This window comes from Sturnira hondurensis, unplaced genomic scaffold (genome assembly GCF_014824575.4).
Source record: "Sturnira hondurensis isolate 20B ecotype Veracruz unplaced genomic scaffold, ASM1482457v3 Scaffold0002840, whole genome shotgun sequence".
Lineage (NCBI taxonomy): Eukaryota > Metazoa > Chordata > Mammalia > Chiroptera > Phyllostomidae > Sturnira > Sturnira hondurensis.
In genome coordinates, this window is record NW_028075471.1 from 4,215,738 (window position 1) to 4,239,391 (window position 23,654).

At 37.3% G+C, this 23,654-nt stretch overlaps 1 protein-coding gene across 1 annotated transcript; it reads right to left on the reverse strand.

Moving 5' to 3' along the window:
- Nucleotides 1–5,402: 5,402 nt before the first annotated feature.
- Nucleotides 5,403–23,263, reverse strand: ARF4 (ARF GTPase 4). The gene is made up of 6 exons (XM_037040729.1): nucleotides 22,965–23,263; nucleotides 14,277–14,357; nucleotides 13,697–13,806; nucleotides 9,757–9,828; nucleotides 7,770–7,895; nucleotides 5,403–6,372 (listed from the first exon to the last, which is right to left on the reverse strand). Exons 1-6 carry the CDS (start codon nucleotides 23,029–23,031, stop codon nucleotides 6,286–6,288), a joined length of 543 nt encoding a protein of 180 aa, XP_036896624.1. The 5' UTR covers nucleotides 23,032–23,263; the 3' UTR covers nucleotides 5,403–6,285.
- Nucleotides 23,264–23,654: the final 391 nt, after the last annotated feature.

Below are 23,654 nucleotides of genomic sequence, written 5' to 3' on the forward strand. Positions count from 1 at the left end.
GGTGCGTGGGCCCGTGTACTCTCCAGGACCCTATAGGTCTCTCCAACGAACTCTCTGTGGGCCTGGGAGCCTCTCCCAGCCCCTCGACCCCGAGAAAGTCTTTCCAGTTGGTGCTTTCAGGCTCTAATTACCATCCCTGGGGCCCTAGCCTGAGCCGTGTGTCTCACTGTTCGCTCCTTCACTTAGTTTATTTGCGCATGAACGTGTGACTGCAGTCAGCCAGCCGCCCTGCACCCTCACTGGGTCTACCGGTCACCACCCCACGCCTGGGATCCACCAACCACCTTCACCTCCACTCCTGGGTTGATCGGACCAAACAATCTTTCCAGCCCGACCCCACTCCGCAGCAGCTGATTCTGCCCCTCTTACTGGTCTGGCTGAGTGGTTTGTTGTTGTCAGACTTCCATACAGTTCAATTTTCACTGTTTTGGCTGAGTTTTTGTTTCTAAAACTTTGCTGTCTTTAAATTTAGTTGTGGGAGGGGGCACAGTGTTTCCACCTACTCCTCCATCTTGGCTGGAAATCCTGGATGTAACTGACATCTTATACACTACTTCATCCAACTGAATATACATTCTCAAGCTTATGTAGAACATTCACCAAGACAGACCACATTCTGGACCATGAACGCACCTTCACAAATTTAAAAGAAATCATAGTGTCTACTCTCAGACTACAATGGAATCATAAAATATATCAAAAACAGAAAGTTGGAAAATCCCCCAAACAGAGTAAACACAATTCTAAATAAGATACAAAGAAGAATCTTAGAGAAATTTTAAAATGTTTTGTAATGAAGAAAAAAAACCATCAGGTGTCCTGGAATGCAGTGAAAGAAGTGCATGGAAGGGTATTTATAGCATTGAATTAATATACAGGTTTCTACCACTGTCTGCAAGTAGAGTGTTCCTATGAAACCCTTCATAGCTGAAATGGTATTAAGTGAATAGTTTATTCCAGTTTATGTTCTGCCACTTTGCTTTTACAAAAGAACTACATTAGGAAGGTAATGATGGCTTTACTTGTAAAAGAAAAGACTCTTCAGATTTCTTTCACTTCACAAAAACAGGCACTAATGTAGGTCTTCCTTTAACATCTAAGTGGCAGAACACAAACTTTTGGAAAGCAGGTGATACCTGTATTAGAATCTAAAATCTATCATCTAACTTTGATCTTAGTAAACTAGAAAATAAGGAGTTTACTCCTAATTTTCTTCCCACACCATTGTTCATGTCTATGGATAATGCATATAGGCTCTTTGGCTACTCCATTTCCTATACTGTACATTATCTGTAACTACCTGTTTGTACTTAATCCCCTCACTTCTTCACCCATTGCCCACACCCCCTTCCCATCTGGCAACCATCAAAACCCTCTCCATATCCATGCTTCTGTTCTCATTTGTTTAGTTTGATTTTTTAAGATTTTATCTTTTTTAGAGGGAAAGGGAGGGAGAGAAACATCAATGTGTGGTTGCCACTCATGTGCCCTCTACTGGGAACCTGGCCTGCAACCCAGTCATGTGCCCTGAATAGGAATTGAACCAGCAACCCTTTAGTTTGCAGGCTAGCACTCATCCACTGAGCCACACCAGCCAGGTCTAGTTTTTTTTTAAGATTCAATTGTTGATTATGTATTTTTTGTTATTTTATTGTTCATAGTTTTGATTTTCTTCTTTCTCTTAAACAAGTACCATTAACATTTCATATAATAATGGTTTGGTGATGATGAACTCCTTTAGTTTTTCTTGTCCAGGAAGCACTTTATTTGCCCTTTGATTCTAAATGATAGCTTTGCTGGGTACAGCAACATTGGCTGTAGATCTTTGCTTTTCATTACTGAATATGTCTTGTCAACCAACCCCTTCTCACCTGAAGTTTCTTTTGAGAAATGAGCTGACAGTCTTATGGAAAGTCCCCTGTAGGTAACTTCTCTTGCTTCTTATGATTCTTCATAAGAATGAAGAATCTACCTTCAACCTTTGGCATTTTAATTATGAAGTGTCTTAGAGTGGGCCTCTTTGCATCCATCTTGTTTGTGACTCTCAGTGCTTCCTGGACTTATATCTATTTCCTTCACCAAATTAGGGAAGTTTTCCATTATTATTTTTTCAAATAGATGTCCAATCTGTTATCCTTTCTCTTCTCCATCTGGCACCCCTATGATGCAAGTGTTGGACAGCTTGAAGTTGTCCCAGAGGCTCCTTACTATTTTTGTTTTTTGTGTTTTTGCGAGGGTGTGGGGTGGGGGTGTTTCTTTTTGGGGTTTTGTTTATGTTCCAAATCATTGATTTGATTCTTAGATTCTACTCTACCATTGTTTCCCTGTAAATTGTTCTTTGTTTCAATTAGTGTATCCTTTATTTCTGACTGGATCTTTTTATGCTGTTGAGGTCATCACTAAATTCCTTGAGCATCCTTATAACCAATGTTTTGAACTCTGCATCTGATAGATTCTTTATCTCCATTTCATTTAGCTTTCTCTGGAGGTTTGATCTTGTTCACTTGGGCTATAGTTTTTCTCATTTTGGCAGCCTTCTGTTTGTTTCTACATATTCAGTAGCACTGCTGTGACTTGTCTTGGTAGTGTGGCCTAATGTAGTAGGTGTCCTAAGGGTCCAGTGGCACAGGCTCCCCTATTACCCAAGTTGGGTACTTGAAGTGTGCCCTCCATGGGGGCTGAGTACACCCTCCTCTTGTAGTTTAGCCTTGATTGCTGTTGGTGGGTAAGTGGGATTTATCCAGGCCAGTCAGCTGCAAGGATTTGCTGCTGTCACTGTCCACCAATCTTCACCCTCTGTGGAGGATCAGCCATGCAGTTGCAAGGTGGTCATACTCCAACATGGTCTGTATACACCATGTGCAGGCTCTGGGGTTTTCTAGGTGGTACAGGTCATAGTCACCCCCAACCTGTGTTCCATCTCACACCCTACATGAAATATTAAGCAATCTGAAATGGCTGCTACTTGTGCTGGATTTCGTGGTTCCCAGGCGAAGCCAAGCTGTGAATGTATGCTGGCTGCTGCTAGTGCCAGGCCTGGGGCCAATTTGCAAGAAGTACAGGGCCTGGGAGCTCAGAGGCCAGCAGTAATTTGAAAGGATTTAGGGAGTTGTGAAGCACAAGCCAAGACCAGTCATTCATATGGGAAAGTCACTGTTAACAGCTTGAATGAGCCTGAAAGTTGAGTGGGATAGAGTCTCAGGGAATCTTCAGGGGAGGGCAAAGAATGTTCACCAGGTTGATGGAATCTCAGATACAGCAATCAGCTGCTAGCTTTGTGGGTGGAGGGTTCAGAAAAGGGGACAATGGCCTCTGCCCACCTTTCTGTCTGAAAGAAGGCTAACCCCCAGTTCTCGCCTGGATGCCACACTTTAGTTCCTCCCTGTATGCCACTGGTGTCTTTCAAGATGTTATCCTGGTGCTCTAACTCAGTAGTAGTAAATCTTGAGTAATTCTGTGTGTGGGATCGGAGGGTCTGCTTGGGACTCGTTTTTTCCAACTCAATACTTCCTGGTTTTTACAGCCAGAGATTTACAGGGACATATATTCCTGGCACTAGAACCCTGGGCTTGGGGAACTGGTTGAGGCTGGGACTCCTCACTCCCAAGATATCCATTCCCAATTTTTATCCACCACACGTGGATGTGGGACCAGCTCCTTCCATGTCTCTGCCCCTCCTACCAGTGTGGATGGATGTGGTTTAATTCTGTAGTGGTCAGACTTTCGCTCAATTTCTGAGTTCTGAGTGATGTTTTTTCTATTTTAGTTGTAACTTTGACATGGTTCTGCAAGATGAGCCATTTACCTATGCTGCCACCTTGACCAGAAGTCCCAGCAGAGGGTTTCAGAATTTCTCAAACAAAAAAACAAAAAAACCTACCCTGAAGAAAAAGCAACGTCTTCCCGTTAAAAAACTTGCCAAGTTAATGCTTTCTTTAGAAAGGGTACTGGGGGGAGAGCAATCTTGCAAATCTTTAACACATTGAGTGAAACTTAGGAAATTTCAGTTCCTTAATGCAGTCTTTTCCACCAATGACAGTAAAACCTACCTTACATCCCAAGACTATGAATTCTTCCTACTTTCTTCAGAGTGTGAAAGCATCTCTGATTTACTTGGTTTTTTAAAATTAATACAGTGGTAATTTAATTGTGACCCTCACACCAAACCTTTGAAGTTTAATACCTCACCACATAAAGCTACACATACTATACCAGATCTTAGTTTTACCCAACAAGAAATAATACCTTTCTACTTGAAAGAAAGGAAAAGGAAAAAGGAAAAGGAAAAGGAAAGAAAAGGAAAATTCATCTGGTAAGCTAGGAAAATAACCTGTTTGACAATCATCAACTACTTAATTTCAATTTCCTTTCACTTCATCCCATTTTTTGGCTGTCTTTTACAATTCAAAACTAACATTATTTTACAAGCATGTTTTGTTTTGAAAATTTCAATCACAAATTTGTATGGATTATACAAGCCATTATGAATCATTAAAAATCTGTTTATAAAATACATAAAACATTAGATTACATACAAACTGTTACTCATAAGGTTACCAGGTTAAATCTCTAATAACAGATGTGTTAATGAACTATATACCTTCACTGCTTCATTAACACAAAAAATATTTTGCTGCATACAATGCACACATTTTGCCTAAACTTGAGGGGAAAATAAGGATGCTCATTATACATGGGTAGTACTAATTCCATATCTATATAAATGTTTTTAATTCTTTTATTTATGCTTATGCATTAAAAGTGTAACTCTAGAAAGCAGTAAAGATATCCATATGCAAAATAGTATCTTGGAATATGATAATGTTGTGTTCTAAATATAAATTAACAAAAAAATGGAATTAAAAAATTAAAACAAAAGATTTTTTTCCTTAATGTTTGGGGCCAAAATGTGGGTGTGCATTATACACAGGAGTGCATTATATATGGCCAAATACAGTAGTTAAGTACAGCTCTCTGCAGTTCTGATGTTTTTGAAGCTAAAAAGTGCTTGTGAGCTTTTTTTCTTGTATGTAGACAAGTAGTATCACTAATAGTCTATATATTCTGCCATGAAACAGCAGAGTTTTTAACTAACCTAAACTGTGAAACAAACACATGCATACATGTTTTGAGCAGTTCATTTTATTACAGCTTTTTAATCTTGATTTGTGTTTAGAAATGTACAGTGTCAAAATAGTATTTTATCAAATAAAACTAATTTTTAAGTTGCTTCCCCACTGTTATACACACAACAGCAACCCATATTTTATTTCCAATTTAAACAGTTAGTAAATTCACCAGGATCTGTATTATTGTTCACAGTATGTAAAATATATAAATCAACTTTGCTAAATAAGAAAACCATTTCAAACATCTTTAAGACTCAAAAAGAACACAGACAATTACACATTTTATCATTTTATTAGGAATAATCCCAAATGGGCTATGAAGAAAACATATTCCTTTCAGTTTGATGAGTTTTCCAAAAACTCTCAATGAAGATATGTTCACCAATAAACAATAAAACATCAGCAGAACTATCAGATACTGGGCAAAGAGTCAGGCTGATATCAAAAGCAACATGCAACGTAAAAAAGATACAATGTAAAGACAATCTGCTGGATATTAAAAACCATCTCAATGTGAACTCTTTGCTACCAGCACAGAATTACCTATCAAATCCAAACCACACCAAGGTAATAAGCTTGGCTGATGGAATCCAGAAGCAATAATGGGGAAAAAGTATTAAGTTTCTCAGTGCAAGGTATCTCAATAGTGTTTTGGAGCATTTCCCTGGCTGGTACAAGAAGTATTAGAAAATCTTTTTGGCAAGGGAGAAAAATAAATACAAATGGAATGCTACATTTTATTTATTTTTTTAAATCAGCAGACTGTCCCAGGAATGATAAAGGTTATCAGTAAAGTAGCAAGGGGATTACTTTAAAACATTATTTGTTGTGGGCTCAAAAAACATTCAAAACAGATTTATTTAAAGGTGTCACAATAACTAAGTCCAGGCATTTAGGTGTGTAAGAAATAAAATTAACAGAGGACACTCCCCCCTCCCCCAAGTTAAGGAGAATTTCTTTAAAACCAAGCATACTGCTGAAGTGCAACATTATACTTGGTAAACAATAATTGGCAACAAAATAAGTTTAAATGCTGTAATATTCTGCCCAAACCAGACCCAGATACTGTTTAATAACCAAGATGCAAACTAATTTTTTTGTAACAAGCCTAGACCAATTCTATCAAACATGTCCTTGGTTAGATATTCAGTTTCATTTAACGTTTTGAAAGCTCATTTGACAGCCAGTCAAGTCCCTCATACAGACCAGTTCCTTGTGTAGCACAAGTGGCTTGAACATACCACTATAAAGAAAGGACAAGAAACACTTGATTAACATAAAATTACATATAACACAGTGTTTAAAATTTCTTAATCAGAAAATTAATTATTTTCCTCCCAATTGCTCAGGGGTATTATTTAGTTACCATAAATGTACAGGAAAAAAGAAAAAAAGTATATAAAACCATAGAAATAAATGAACAAATACATTGAAGTACTATATCTCAAATGATTGATATTTTATTTAATGATCTCAGTAACTATATATAGGTTGGGAATTTTCTTATAACTCTTGCTTCTCAAAAATCTTCTCACATTTAAAGCTACTCTTACCCATACATTAAATTTAATCAATTATCCACTAGTTAATCTGAAAAGAACATTCATGGGAAGATTAGTAACTAATAAAACTACCCATCTGGTACTTATAACCCTCTTGTTTCCCATTAAAAAATACATATAAAGCAATTTAATTACCTATAATGGATAGTTTATTTTTATTAATTTCTTTATTGACCAGTTTTATTTTGCCTTAAATAAAGACCTTCGTTTAATATTGTAAGTTCACTGCAAGTATATCATGCTGCCAAGGATTATTTGAACACCAAACACCCTAAAAGGCTGGGAAAAGACATGAATTCATATTGTCATAGCATGGAAAACTGGTATCATTTGCAGTTTATTTTATTTAAATCAGCCTGGAACATCTCAAACAGTCTTTACAGTTATTGCAACAGCACAGTATCTGTCTTGTTGACAAGCTGGTGAAAAACTACTGTAAAGCACAAGGCATGCTAACAGTTTGTCATACTAACTTTACACATAAGAACATATATTGTGTTTGCCAATATGTAAATCACTGATATAAAAGAAGCCATTAGAGAGCAAATACTTCTTATAATTTTACATTTTAAAACTTATTTAGTATCATAATTATAGGTCCTGCAAGCTTTTGACCATGCAAACAGTGCAAAAACAGTATTATCTAAAATGTGGCTGCTAAAAGCCAAATTACAGATTATTTGCTGCAGAGCTATTTAAAACACATAAAATTAAAAATATCAACAATCTTTAAATATTATGATTCTTATACAGTACAGTTTCCCACATATTTATCAATATTAAATGTTCTGAGGGTAAAATAACAAACATCAAATCAAATAAAGATATTTAAATCCTTGGATCTTATTAAAAGCTAAAAGAGATGGAGATGGTATCAGCATAGTTTCAAGTAAAATTAAACACATTTATAAAGGTATGAAATTAAGGGCTTATGTTTGTATAAACAGGTGTTTAGTACTGTAAAATAATGTTCACTATCTGTTCAAAGATGACAGTAAATTTTTAAACTAAATACTACATAAAACAATTATCTTAGTAATTCTAAGAATCAGGAGATTAATATAAACCAAATACTTACCGTTCTGTTACGAAGAGACTGAAGACCTAATTTATCTGTCATTTCACTGATGGCCATAGCATTTGGCAAATCCTGTTTGTTTGCAAAAAGCAGCAACACTGCATCTTGTAACTCATCTTCCTGAAGCTGAAAATAAAAGCTCAGAGATTAACAACTATAAAACTGGGCTTCACAATTACTGTAACAAACTAGGTAAAACACTGTCTTCCTACATATACTATTAACTTAAATCTCTTATCCTTCAGTTTTTAAATCCTGGGCAAATAATTATATGCCTTCATGTAAAACTTTTTAAGCCAATCATCCTATACTCCCATTAAGGTAAATCATTCAGTCTTCATGATCATCCATTGAAGGTCAAGGCTGGCTAGTAGAAGAAACACGTATGCCAATAAATATTTATAACAGGATCTTATGGTACTTATTAGTAAAAACACGGTATTTAGATAATGACGCTTTTTGGACTCATCCTTTCCAGCCAGCTGGATGGACTATACAACAGTGAAGCAACAATGTAATGATTAGGGAATTAAAAACATCATGAAAGATACAAGAATAAGTACCACATGGACAACAGTGTGGTGACTGCTGTGGCTGGGGAGTATAAGAAGACTAAATGATAATAGAAAAAATATATAATAAAGATTTTTAAAAATGTTAAAGCAACCCCCCCAAACAAACAAATAAAAAACCACAAAATTCAAAGAGTAGAGAGCCAGCAGAAATGAGGCACTAATACATGATACAATACGGATGAACCTTGAAAATTTATGCTCAGTGAAAATAAAAAAACTTTTAACCACATACTGCATGATTCCAAGTATATGAACATCCAGAGTAGGTATACGTATAAAGACAGAAAGTACTAGTAGATGTCAGGCCTGGGGGTGTGGGCAGAGTAAGGAAAGGAATGGGTAATAAATAGTAATAGTTCTACGATCTCTTTGTGGGCTGATGAAATGTTCTAAAACTAGACTGTGGTAATAGCTGTAACATTGTGTAAACTCAAAATCCATTAACTTTTATATTTTAATGAGTGAAGTTTATGGTATGTGACTTTTATCTTAAAGCTGTTTACCCCCCCCTAAAAGTGATATTTATCTTATTAGACAAACCACCCCCCACTCTCTACCAGTCATTTAGTTACACATACTGACACGGTAGTTTTACAACTGAACTATCTTAGGAACAATGACTGAGAATCAAGATGTCATTTGGGCAAAAACTGTATGGTTACAATTTGAAACCATGACAAGTTTACCTCAACAACTACCCAACGAGGCTTTTTAGCAACACAAACGAAAACATTTTAATATATGGTGAGGCCAAAATGCCACATCAACCAAAATCCTACTGCATTCCAGTGGAATTCTTTAATTATCTCTCTCTCTCTCTTTCTATCTATCTCTAGAGAAAGAGAAGGAGAGAAACATCAATGTGTGGTTGCCTCTCACATGCCCCTAACTAGGGATTAAACTGGCGACCCTTTGTTGGGACTGGCACTCAAACTGCAGTGGAATTCTTTATTATGGTTACTATTCTAAAACATTTCAAAGTATACATTATAGACACAATATAGAGAACAAGGAATTGACCTTAGGAACAAGAAATATGAATCAGGATCCCTACATCGCTGAAGTTTCAAAAGTACAGATTTTATATCTATAAAATAAAGACTGGACAAATGTAAACACAGCCTCAACTAGTGATATGCATCAAAATCACTCATGGAGCATTCTGAAAACAAGCTGGGCATTGCTCCTAACTTACTCTTCTGTGTGTTTCTTTACAATTTCTCTATAGGAAATTTTCATGTTCTTCTTCTTAAGAACCTGTGATGATAGTTCCTTAAGGAACTATTTCTAGAAACTTTTTCTAGCTCTAAAAAGTTTCATTTGTGTAATGTAATCACTGTTAGCACTAACACCACCACTGTCACCCAGAAAAATGCATCCTGGAAATGATAAAAATTTTTAAATATTCTTACCATTTTTTGCAACTCTTCGGCTCCTTCCTGAATTCTTTCACGATCATTGCTATCTACCACAAAAATAAGACCCTGGGGAAAAATTTGAATAAATTATGACAGTAAAATTTAAAGGACACACCAAATATGAAACACAAGTATAGGCAGCAAAACATTATCAAGAGGTATCTGTTGGGAAGAAAATGTCCTATTATATAAAAAATATAGAAAAAGAAATGGACTCTAAATACTAAAAAACAATTTAAGCAGTTTTTATTGCAATATTTGAAATGTTATTTTAAAGCAAAGAAATCTTACTTTTAGCCAACTGATCACTTTTCTCAACTGCACTTCTTAAGAATAATAAATTTTGCCCCATTTCCCTCCTTCCCTATCCCCTTGCATGTTTAAGTGCAGGTAAGTTTAAGTAACAAAATAGCCACAAGTGGGGACAAAAGGAAAATAATAAGCCAAACTCATCAATTTACTAACTTATTTAAAGGTGTGCACAAATTGTTTTTAAAAAAAAAGGAGGGGACACACTACAGCAGTTTTTATATGCTTTATCAGGAAAAGTTAGCCTTGCTCAAGAATGTTGCCTGCCAACTAAATAAGCATAAGGAAGTCTTAAGCAAAATATATCAAGAAAAACTGATGGCTGACTTTATCAAACAAGAAATTCTTAGCAAAAAGGAAGGTATTAATCATTCCTAAAGATATTCACAACTATTAGAATTCTATACTACAAAAGAAGTGGAGTTGGGGAGCAGTTAGTTGAATAGACTTTTCTGAACACATTAAAATGGCCAAGTACAAAAATTTTTCAACTGAAGAGAGGGCAGATTAATTTTACAACTTTATTAAAATCTATTCCTATTAATAGTAGTGATTACTTTGAATGTTCTCCCTACCATCCTGACCCCAGAGTATTTATGATCATTTGTCACTTTCATTACAAAATGTCTTGTGTTATTTATGTAAGTAACCAGATGAAATCCACCAAGGGCGATGAGCTACATTTTATATTTACCTCTCAGTATTACTCTGAGTTTGCTGGGGTACCTAATACTTATTTAAGGCTACGGTCATTAAATAACATAATATCGTTTTTTAAACATTTTATTTATTTATCTTTAGAGGGGAAGGGAAGGAGAGAGGGAAAGAAATACCAATGTATGGTTGCCTCTCATGCGTACCCTGCTGGGAACTGGCCTGCAACCCAGGCATGTGCCCTGACTGGGAATCAAACCACGACCCTTTGGTTCACAGGCCTGCGCTCAATCCACTGAGCTACGCCGGTCAGGGCTATAATATCCTTTTGATATAGCAACTTTCAAATCCATTTCCGGTATCTGAATACAATCATTTCAAACATCCTAATCTTTGAAGACACTTTTAACTTGGTCTGAAGGTTGTGGGTTATTGTTAAGCTGAAGACACTTTTGGCACTATGAGAGTCAGTATGGCATAGTAAAAGATACCCAAATTTAAATCTCAGCACTACGTATTAGTTATATAAATAACTAATGGATTAGGTAATCCATAATCATGCTTTCTCTTCTATAAAACAGTACCACCAACTTTATGGGCCTTTTAAAAATTAAAATATAAAAGTATAAGAATATCTAGCATCATGCTTAGCTTATCACAGGCATTTACTTACAGGTTGGCTCCTCCTTTGTCCCTATTCACAAAGCTATTCCATTTTAGAATCTACCCCTCTAGAAGAGTAATGCCACTAAAAGGGATCTAATTTCTTTCTATATTAACAATCCATTTTTATTCTCTTTTAAGTAACACTATCAGTCCCAAAATAATGTTATTGGGAGGGAGAATTATTTTAAGAATAAATTCTCTAAGTTACTCAATTCCTTGGACTGCCTAGAATCAAGAGTGTAGAAAAGCTAGGATTCTAAAGACAAGCTTGGCTATGCTGAGAAAAGATTACTTAAATGGCCAAAAATTTACTTAATTATTTATAACAAAATAATTGGAATTATCTAGTGAGGAAAGAGGACTTTACTGTAATAAACAACTGTCCCGGTTTAACACAAGTTAGAAGCATGGTTAAATGGCATGATTAGTTTCTGCTAAAGTTTAAAATTAAAAGAACTGGTCAGGAATGCTGGAAAACTAACTGTAAGAGCTCAGCTGTGATTATATCAGGTAGCATAAAGCTTTCTCCAGCAGGTATGAAGTCCTAAGGAAGACGTACTTGGACTTTTGATTTACGGTGACCCAAAGAGGCCAGGAATGGGTCTAATCTCAAGTTAAGATCTCAAAGTAAATTACAAAATATTCTTAAAAAAAAAAAAAAACTAGGTATAAGACCAGGCTTACCCTTGGTTAAGAATTATAAGGGTTAGGATTAATGAAGTTCTACCTCACACCTAATTTTACTTCAAAAGTTTTTTCCCTTAGTGAAATACCTATTATTACTTCAGTTTTTTCTATGACTTATTTTAAAATAATCCAAAAGTTAGAGTACATTAGAGAGGAGTACTGAATAAATAATATTGGCCATATCCTAATTACTGAAGTTAAGTAATAGATATGTGGGAATTTATTATGTTATTCTCTCTCCTTTTGGGTTATCTGAATATTTCCGAAACAGTTTTTTAAACCATATGACTCCTATCAAAATATCTTTTCTAACCACATCTATGCTAATGAATGGAAACATTCTAAAACCAAGCCACTTATTTAACCGGACACACTACTTAAACCTGGTTGCTTTCAGCCACTCATCTAGGGTATTCACTGCCACCTGCTGACAAAGTACCTCATTTGTGTACAACATTGCGTTAGAATGGCTAACATTTGCAAATCTTAAACATATGAAGTGCTTGTTAACATCACATTATTTTGGAAAACACAATGGAGTAGGAAGCAGGTTAAACAGAAATACAGAACAAGAACTGGCTCTCCAGTCTTAGGTAAATCATTCCAACCTTCAGTTTCCTTATGTGTAAGAGTAAGACTACAGTGGTGGTTCTCAAGAAGGAACAATTTTGTCCCCAGGGGATATTTTGCAGCATGTGGAGACAATTCTGGGTTGTTGCAAATGGGTTAGGGTGAAGAACGGTGTTGTTACTGCCACCAAGTGGGTAAAAGCCAGGAATGCCCAAAATGTCAACAGTGCTGCTACTGAAAATCTCTGTAATAGCACTTGCTCCTCCTTCAAAGTAAGGTCCCCAAACCAGCAGTAACAGCACCACTACCTGAGACTTTGCTAGAAATCTCAGGCCTTATTCACCCAGGCCCTAATGAATTGATCTGAATTTTAACAAATACCCAGGTACTTACTTAACAGGCACGGTAAACTTTGAGAAGTACTAATGCCCAGTTTATATTTCTAGAGATTCTGATTCAAGTGGTTTGGGGTTACGATTACGACTTTGTGACCGTGAGAGCTGCCCAAGGGATTCTAAAGTGCAGCCAACTTGAGGACTTCTGCTCGAATGTCTCCTCTATGTCAGTATTATATATACTACACGATAATACAAAAGTATGTTACAAATCCATTGAGATCTACCTTAATATATTTTTGTTAATGTTTTTTAATAAAGTAACAATTAACTGGGATAAAAAAAGGACTGTCTTACATTCATTAAGAACTATAACAGAAAGTTAAACAGACCGTATTTAAAACCAACAGATAATAATAAAATAATAAAACTAATAACAAAACCAACAGAACTACTGATGAGACATTTAATTCAATCCTGAGAACAACAGTCCACCTTAAAACATTACTATGATAGCTATGTAACTCTTCCATTGAGTAATTTAGCCCTCAAAGGCTTGAGTGAGAGTCTGCTGAAGAATATGAAGTAGTGATAAGAGGCATGCCAACTCATATAGTAAACACCGACAGCTAGTTAAACGTTAGATATTAACATAAACTCCAGAGCATGAAACCTATAAAGAAAGGTTATTAAAAATGTATACCATTCCTTACCTGTGTGTTCTGGAAGTAATGCCTCCAGAGAGGCCTTATTTTATCTTGACCACCAACATCCCATACTGTGAAACAAATGTTCTTATATTCTACTGTTTCCACATTAAAACCTACAAAAAACACAAAAGACTGTTGTGCATGATGTCATTAAGAAAATAAATCCCTCTAGTGTGGAATTATGTCAGGATTGCTTCTTAAAAGTCCCACTAGATAATGAACAAACTTAAAAACTTAGGAGTTATAATGATGAACACATGTCATCGTACATTTGTCTAAACCCATAGATTTGTCTTCCCCAATGTACAACAAAAGTGAACCCTAAGATAAACTACAGACTTTTGGTGATTATGATATAAAAATGGAGGTTCATCAATTGTAACAGTTGTACCACTCTAGTTAGCGATGCTAACAATAGGGGAAAGTATGAATGTATCGGGGCATGGGATAATTTGGGAAACTTCCCAATTTTCCTGTGAACCTAAAACTGTTGTAAAAACATAAAGACTTAAAAAACAAGGCATTTTCATAAGTAAACATTATTCGATTTCACTTTATAATAATCACCTGTAAACTTTCTTACCAATGGTAGGAATGGTGGTGACTATCTCCCCTAACTTCAGTTTATACAGAATGGTCGTCTTGCCAGCAGCATCCAATCCAACTAGAAAAAAAATCACAGATTTTAAATCTATATCAAAAGGACACACTAAAATGTACTTTTACAACAACTATATAGTTTGAAAGCTTAAGTTGACTGGTCAAGGCATAAATGAGTTAGAAATAAAATTCTCGTTTCTGATTTCCAAAGGCAATCTGTAGAAAGTTTAACTTTCTAGACCTAAAGAGATAGCATGTAATGAAAGGAATAGTATCTGACTCAGGCTTTAATCTCTAGGTTTGCTTTGCCACAAACTAGTCAAGTGCCTTTAAACAAGTCATTTTAGGAAACCGAGGCCAGAGGAATTAGTTATAAAGTAAGGGGACTGGATCAGATAACCTATGATCTCTTCCAACTCAAGTATGTATGTATTTTTTAAAAATATTTTATTTATTTATCTTTTAGAGGGGAAGGGAAGGAGAGAGAAAGAGAAATATGAATGTATGGTTCTCTCTCATGAGTCCCCTGCTGGGAACTGGCCTACAACCCAGGCATGTGCCCTGCCTGGGAATCAAACTGCGATCGTGTGGTTCGCAGGCCCGCGCTCAATCCACTGAGCTACGCCAGCCAGGGCTCAAGTATGTATGTATTAATTCTATGATTTACTAATAGTAAACAAACAAACAAACAAAAACCTAAAAGTGAATCAGAGAACACATAAGAATGAGTAAATAAAGAATTAACTTTAAGACTTCCACCAAGATGGAGGCGTAGGTAGAAACACTGTGCCTTCTCCCACAACCAAGTTGGAATACAACAAAGGTTTGGAAAATAAAGACACAGCCAAAGAAAAGAAAATTGAACTATACGGAAGTCGGACAACAACAAACCCTTCAACCTGACCGGTAAGAGGGGCAGAACCAGCAGCAGAGCAGGGACAGGCAAGAAAGATTCCCCGACCCCAGGCAGCTCCGCATTGAGCTGACTCAGTGAGGGATCAGGGCAGTAGGCTGGCTGCGGTCACGCATTTGCACACAGATAAACCAGCAAAGGAGTGAGCAGTGAGACAGACCAGCAGGCCCCAGCAGACGAACTCAGCAGCAGGCTGACCTCGGTTGCACATTCGCGCTAAATGGGACAGACCTTGAGGCCCTTGGTGGTGGTGAGAAGCAGCAGAGGGGGCCCACCATTGCTTTCCTTTGCCCCCGCCCCCAAATACAGCATCACAACCCAGCAACTGAGTGGCCCAGCCCTGGTGAACACCTAGGGCTCTGCTCCTCATATGTAACAGGCACGAACAGTACAAAATATGGCTCAAGAAGAACTCAAAGCCCCAGAGCCAATAACTCTAAGCGACCAGGAAATAGCGAACCTCTCAGATGCACAATTCAAGACACTGGTGATCAGGATGCTCACAGAACTGGTTGATTTTAGCCACAAATTATAGGAACATATGAAGGCTAAACTAATTGAAATGAAGGGAAATGTCCAGGAAATCAATAGTGATGGAAAGGAAACTCGGACTCAAATCAATGGAGTGGACCAGAAGGAAGAACGAAATGTCCAACCAGAAAAGAATGAAGAAAGGAGAATTCAAAAAGGACATCTTTAAACGTTCCAACATTCGAATTATAAGGGTACCATAAGGGGAAAAGAAACAGCCACGAGTGGAAAACTTATTTGAACAAAGAAGAAAGGAGAACTTCCCCAGTCTGGCAAAGGAAATAGACTTCCAGGAAATCCAGGAAGCTCAGAGAGTCCCAAAGAAGTTGGACCCAAGAAGGAACACACCAAGGCACATCATAATTACATTACCCAAGATGAAAATGAAGGAGAGAATCCTAGAAGCAGCAAGAGATAAGGGAACAGTCACCTACAAAGGAGTGCCCATCAGACTGTCAGTGGATTTCTCAAAAGAGACCTTACAGGCAAGAAGGAGCTGGAAGGAAGTATTCCAAGTCATGAAATCCAAAGACCTACATCCAAGATTGCTCTATCCAGCAAAGCTTTCATTTAGAATGGAAGGGCAGATAAAGTGCTTCTCAGATAAGGTCAAATTCAAGGAGTTCATCATCACCAAGCCCTTATTATATGAAATGCTAAAGGGGCTTATATAAGAAAAAGATGAAAAATATTAACAGTGAAAGGACAGCAAACTCACAGTTATTAACAACCATACCTAAAACAAAAGCAAATCAAGAGGACAGCTAGATCAGGAGCGGAACCATAGAAATGAAGAACACATGGAGGGTTAGCAAGAGGGGAGTGGGAGGAGGAGAAGGGGGGAGAAGATACAGAAAATAAGTAGCACAGATGGTAGGTAAAAAATAGAGGGGAGGGCAAGAATAGTAGGGGAAATATAGAATCTAAAGAACTTGAGACATGTGGTCATAAACTAAAGGGGGGAGGGGGAGGGGTATGCAGGTTGGGGAGGAATGAAGGGGGGAATAGAACAACTGTAATGGTATAATCAATAAAATATATTAAAAAAGAATTAACTTTGACATTAGTAACCTCAATACTATGTTCTAGTCTCCATACATGATAAAGGAAAATGAGGCCAATTTTACTGCTACTCAAAGTTCAATATTAAATGTGCAAAAATAAGAAAAGACTAGTTAATTTGGGTTGCAAAAATGAATACATCATATTCATCTCCAATACATGTCTAGATTCTTAAAATGCCTCCTCTTGAGACTATACAAGTGTGGAAGAATGTACTCATTTCTGGGGAAAAAAAAATCCACACTAGAATAAGAGGGTATAGTACTTATTATAGTGATAATGGAAAGTAAATTAAGTGCTTATTTTCAGTATGAATCTCTCAAAATCTTCGTACTCTCCATTGTTTGCTGAAGCCTTTGTAAGTTGAAGGTCCCTATCTAATATTCTCATTGAATATACCATTGTTGTAAGGACATCACATCTGGCCACCTGGATTTCCACTACCACACATTTTGGAATTCAACTGAGTATTGATTTAATCAAGAATGCTTTTCAGGTACTGAAATCAAAGCAAGACTTGGCACATAAAACCAATGCTATTAAGTTTTCAAAGAAAAGCAGAATTTACATCTCTGTGCAAGTTTAATTTTTATGAGTTACTTCAAAACAGAACTAAAGGCTACAGACCATTTAATCATTTTACATAACAACCCTTTCTCCCCTGTTCCCTATAAAAGATAGTTTTTAAGACCACTCTGTAAACTTGGGAATCTTAAACCTTCTTATTCCGATGTCCTCCAATAAAACTTTGTCCCCACTTCTTCATAATAGGATTCAGGTTTATTCTTTCCAAAATACTACTACATAATACTAGACAGTGAGCAGCCCACTCTCAGCCCTTGCTCATGGACATAAGAAAATTAAACTGTTAGCAGGAAGTGTTTTATTTGAAAATGGAACATTACCGAAAAGAACGGAAAACATAATTCTAAAAAATACACAAAAGAAATAAAAGTAGCTACCCTAAAGTTTGGAACCTTCAGTAAAAATAGAGAAAACGGAATAACATATGATCTTCTCATTGTTCAAAAAAGCTGTCTCTTGAGAGTATAAATCCTCCTCAGGTGATTTTGATCAAATTTTAAAAAAAGCAAAATTCCCCTTTAACTAAATCCAAATACAACCAAGGCCAATTCAGAAGAATTGAAATTGGGATGTCGATTTTAAAAAACATTTGAGTTATGAGTGAGAACTATGGCACATGCCAGTCCTCACTGGGGTCCAAATGGACGTCATACCACTATTTAAAAACAATGTATATCCAAAAATATTGATAAGAAATGGAAGATAACCAGGAAAAAAGATGATTATATATTTTAAGTTACTGTAATCTAATATTTCTTTTAATAAAAGTTTTATACCGTTTTGTATACATAATTAATAATATTCTACTTTCATATTTAGATCTTTCGTAACACAATAAACTACATGTTATTTTCATTAAAAAAGAAAAATTTCCCCAGCAGATTTCCTTTATTAAAATGTTTAACTGGTTAGGTTCCTGATGTAAGAGGAAACATCAGAAAGAGGACTGCTTAAGAACCTTAAATATATTACATATATATTTTTTAAAGGCAGTATACAAAATAATGCAACCATGAAGTTTTTAAAGCACCCACAAGTATTTTTTAAAAGATTTTATTTATTTATCTTTAGAGGGGGAGAGAAGGAGAGAAGGAGAGAAATATCAATGTATGGTTGTTTCTCGTGAGTCCCCTGCTGGGAACTGGTCCCTGCCGGGAACTGGCCTGCAACCCAGGCATGTGCCCTGACTGGGAATCGAACTGCGATCATGTGGTTTGCAGGCCTGCACTCAATCCACTGAGCTACACCAGCCAGGGCCACAAGTATTTTTAAAGTAAAAAATTTTAAGACAACATTTAAATGACTTGTAGCCACACAGAAGATTCTAAAATCACAAAGATATCTTTTGGCTCACACCCCAAATTATAGTGCTATATATGTGAAAACTGGAAGTTTTTTAAAAGGTATTTTCTATTGAATGATGCAAACGTTAATGTATACAACCTCTTAAAACTCATTATGTAAGTCTTTCTTTACTCAAAAACATGTTGGTCTAACAATTTTGTGCTACTTTAGTAATTTAAGTTTGCATTTCCTTAATGTTGCAATATCTGGCAATGCGACTTTTAAACAAAATAAAAACTAAAACCAATTCTCAACCAGTCAAGCTAAAACTCTAATCTGTACAGTCCAGTTATGCCCTCCCGCCCTACCACCCCAATAAACAACTTACTGTATTGAAAGATACACTGAAATTACTTGTTTTTTTTTTAACTAAACCTATACACTTTGACCAAAGTGTTAAAACACAAAACTACCCCCTCCCCCAATCTTTACCAATCATTAAAAAGTAGGCCTACCAAACTATGGCATACTTACACTTAAAAGGTAAGTATATTTTATACTTAAAGTATAAGTATTTCTTATATGTAAAATATAAGTATAAGAAATAATTATAGATAAATTAAGCTAAATTCCAATTGTGTTAACTCAGAGGGAAAAAATGCAGAAAGGAAAAGGAATGGAAAGGGAAAATGTACATTTTCAGGTGCATAAGATTTCAGCTAATATTTTTATTCACTTTTTCCTTTATCTTTCAAATTTTCTACCAGGAAGCTTGGAATACAACTTCATGGTAATTTAAAATTGAATGTTTACTGTGTTCCAACCACATCACTAGCTGATTCCATACATATTTACAATTTATTCTCCACAACAACCCTCTATTTTTCAGATATAGCATTTGAGGTTCAGAAATGCCCCCAGAATCACAGGAATAATAGAGAACAGATATTCAAACCCTAGGTTTTGTGGAGAAATTAAATCCCTTATGTTGGTAGAAATATAAAATGGTGTAGCTGCTTTGGAAAACAGTTTACACACACACATAAATAAACACACAAAATTATTGGTTAGCTAAAAAAAAAAAAAGAATTAAGTACCAATACATAATATCGATAAACCTTGAAAACATGATGCTAAGTGAAAAACTAGAAACTAAAGGTCACATATTATGCAACCCCATTATACGAAGTATTCTAAATAGACAAACCCATAGAAACATGACAGTTTATGGGTATGAGGTTTCTTTCTGGGCTGATGGAAATAGAATTAAGATACTGGTGATGGTTACAAAACTTTATGACTATACTAAAAACCACTGAACTGTATACTTTAAAGGGATGAATTTCATGTTATGTGAATTATAGCTCAATTTTTAAAATTAAAAAACAAAACAAATCCTAGTCTGATGCTAGAGCTCTCAAATATTATTTATACACTGCCATCCTGCCTTCCGATTTTTCTGATAGACACACTCTATCTTAATTCTATCTAATTACTCAGAGGTCTGACCATCAGAGGATCCTCTCTGCCCCCTGCCACCAAATAGTTGAATGTAAGGTCAAGGCAGAACTTTACTGGTATTAGCAATCTTTTAGAAAGCTACACGTTTACATCTTTTCAACAGTCAGAAACTTGCAAGTTCAGGGAGTAGAATTAGTAATTCCTCTACAGAATACCTTAGTGGTTTTTAGATAAAACAAAATGTGGGGAGTCATTTACCAAAATTATACCTTACCAGATCATACATAAAATAGGATAATGCAGGGCTACATGAGAGATGTAAGTTGAAAACTTTGAATTTAAGCTCAGTATTAGTCACAGGAGTAATCTGTCCTTGGGGAGAAAACACTACCATTGACAGATTTCTGTCATTACATAGTTTAAATGACTTTAAATATGATACTGTTTTTAATTAGTTGACTACAAGCTGTAACTTCAAGCACCTTTTAAAATTACTTGAACTTCTGGGAGCAGATGTAGGAATAAAATTTAAAACTTCTTGACAGTCATTTGGCAAACCAGACTCAGCAGCTAACAGCTTTTTAAAAATTCTAATACTTCAATAGAGGCAGACATCTTAAGAGAGTCTATTATTTATGCTGTTACTCATAAAGCTGGATAAAAATTTCTAAGAATTATCAAACTTTCAAATCACCTTTCTCTATCCATCATATGGTTATACTTCATTTCATGAATCACAAGGACCACAAGGACCACAAAAGTCATCCTTGTGACTGCAGTGCTTTTAATCAAGGAAACCTGATTATCCTGAAATTATAATGCAAAACAAGAATACCAAACCGTTTTCTTGTAATAAAACATTTAACAGACCTGGCTGGTGTGGCTCAGTGGTTTGAGTGCCAGCCTGTGAACCAAAGGATCACCAGTTCCATTCCCAGTCAGGGCGCATGCCTGGGTTGTGGGCCAGGTCCCTAGTGTTGGGGGGAGGGGGCACCCCCGCAAGAGACAATCACACACTGATGTTTCTCTCCCTCTCTCCTTCCTTTCCCCTCTCTAAAAATAAATAAAATCTAGAAACAACAACATCACATTTAACATAAAATGAGTAATTCCAGACCATGACTTCTATCCCCTGCACAAATGCAAAGTTAAGTACTTTTATTCTTCCATTTTCTTTCCATCATTTTTGGGGATTAGGGGAAGGAATGCTCCCCTAATATACCACAAACAGAAGAGTGCTCACAGCATAATACTACCTTTCTTCTCTCTTTAATCTTTTAGTCATCACAAAGACTAAGGAAATGAAAACCAGCAACTCATTTCTAATAATCTTCAGTAAAAGGACCACCATACTACATTTCCAGGAATACAAGAACATACTAATCTCATTAAGGAACAGTCTGAAAATTCATTTATCACAGTCCAAAGTCCACCCATTAACTTCAGATCCTTTTTCAGACTGCCATTTTTCAGCGTTTTTTACAGCCTAAATAATATGGCTGTCCAACTAAACTTTGTCGTCAAAAATGAAATCTGAGAAACTCTTTGAAGAAAATATTTTAACTTTGTGACTATTTCATTAACAATTTTTCCATGCATTGAGAAGAATTAGAATCTTAACGGGAAAATTAAAAAAAAAGACAAAAGAACCCAACGTGTTTACCCTTAATCTTAATACACCTTGAAATATTACTGAACCTTGTTTAGGAAAACTTTCAATGGTAGCACTCGAAAATAAAACCTTTACTCCTTCCACTCTCTAGAAAAGAAGACAATGAACCAGCAAGTTTCAATTTTAGAGTCAGAGGGCCACTTTTTAACATTACTTGTAACCATGGAGCTTAACTGTGATGCAGAGGCCACTCACAGAACCACGGGGTGGGGGGGGGGGGTTGCTTGTCACTTGTCACCCAAGTGACAAGCCCCTTCTCCCTCACCTGAGCGAAAAATGACCCCGAAAAGCAGTTTTTAAAAAGCCTATTTTCCCAAAGAATAAAAAAGAACACCTGTGCATTATTAAGACTACCCTAAAATTAAGCGTCATGATGTTGTTACTTAAAATTTGTTACCAGCTTAAAAAATATTACTTTCTAAAAGCTTTTTTCATTATACCTAGCCAGCTGGGCTAATAAAGTTACTGATAAAAAAAACTTTGAAAACCAAAGAGAGTAAACCAAATATATTTAGTTTTTGAGAGAGGCTAAAAGAATCATTCATGAAAAACTCAGTTTTCAGAGGTACTAACAAAGAAAAGAAAAAAATATGAGGCGAATCCAGCGCGAAACAAAGTTTAGAGAAACGACACTTCTGATTCTTGTCTGCACTGGGCCCGGACACTTCCTCCCGCGGCCGGCTCCGGGCTTTCGGCGACCGCACGTTCACACACCACATAACTGTGCAAAGTGTGTACACAGACGGAAAGAGGTGGAGGAAGGCCTGGAGTCCTTCTGCCTTCCTCCCGACCGCCGCACACCCGGGGTTCAGAAGAGCCAGAAGGCACTCTCAGAATGAGGCTCGCCAAAGTGTTCCGGGCTCTGCGAGATCAGAGAGTTCGCTGCCCCCCACGTCTCCGCCCAATCTTGTTGAGCTTTTAATAACATCAAGGAAAGAAAGCCAAACGCAGAACAACACCTTGTCCAAGTCGCTATTGGGGCTCTTGGACCGGTCTGGGGAGACCACCCATCCTTAACCCCATTGTTCCCCCTTAAGAATTCCTCTCGACCCCCAACCGCCGCCCTTCCCCCACCACAGCGAAATGAGGCAAAAACAGGCCGGGAGGCCGCCGAACTGGGACTGGGGTTGGGGTTGGGACTCGGGTCTTGGTCGCTCACTCACCCATCAAAATGCGCATCTGCTTCTTGCCGAAGAGGCGGGAGAAGAGGGAGGAGATGGTGAGGCCCATGGCGGTAGTGGCACTTGAGATGGGCAGGAGCAGAAGGGAGCCTCCCCGGCCTTTTCTTTTCACGCTCCAGGCACACTGAGCGAAAAGGAACCGGCTGAAGAAGAGCGCGGCAGGGGCGGCTCGCTAGCCGGCGCGTCTGACGAAGCTCCGGTACCGGAATAAGCGGGGCGCGGACCTGCAGGACCACTGGCTCCGCAGCTCCGGCTCTAGCGTTAAGGCTACGGCTGTGCCACGTCACGCGGCAGCCTTGGCGACTCTGGCAGCGGCCCGGCCCCTCCAACGCGGACAGAAACGCGTCACCGCCGGCCCATCCCCCCGCGCTTCCGGTACTGCCCAAGCCATTGCGCTTGCGTACAGAACGGTGTGGCAAGCTGCGCTTACGCGCTTCTCTAGTCGCCGCCACCTCCGGGACGTGGCTCCAGGAACCGGGTGAGGTCAGTTAGAGCATGCGTACGGGAATAAAAAGTCCCACAATGCACCGTTCTGTTACTTCCAATCAGACTCTAGCCGAGACACTTCTGCCGGATAAGTGCTTCCCGGAGGTTATACTCCTTGCTTCCGGAAAGGTGAGCTGTGCATTGTGGGTTAAGCGGTAGTTAACTTCCGTCTATTCTGCCTTTCGG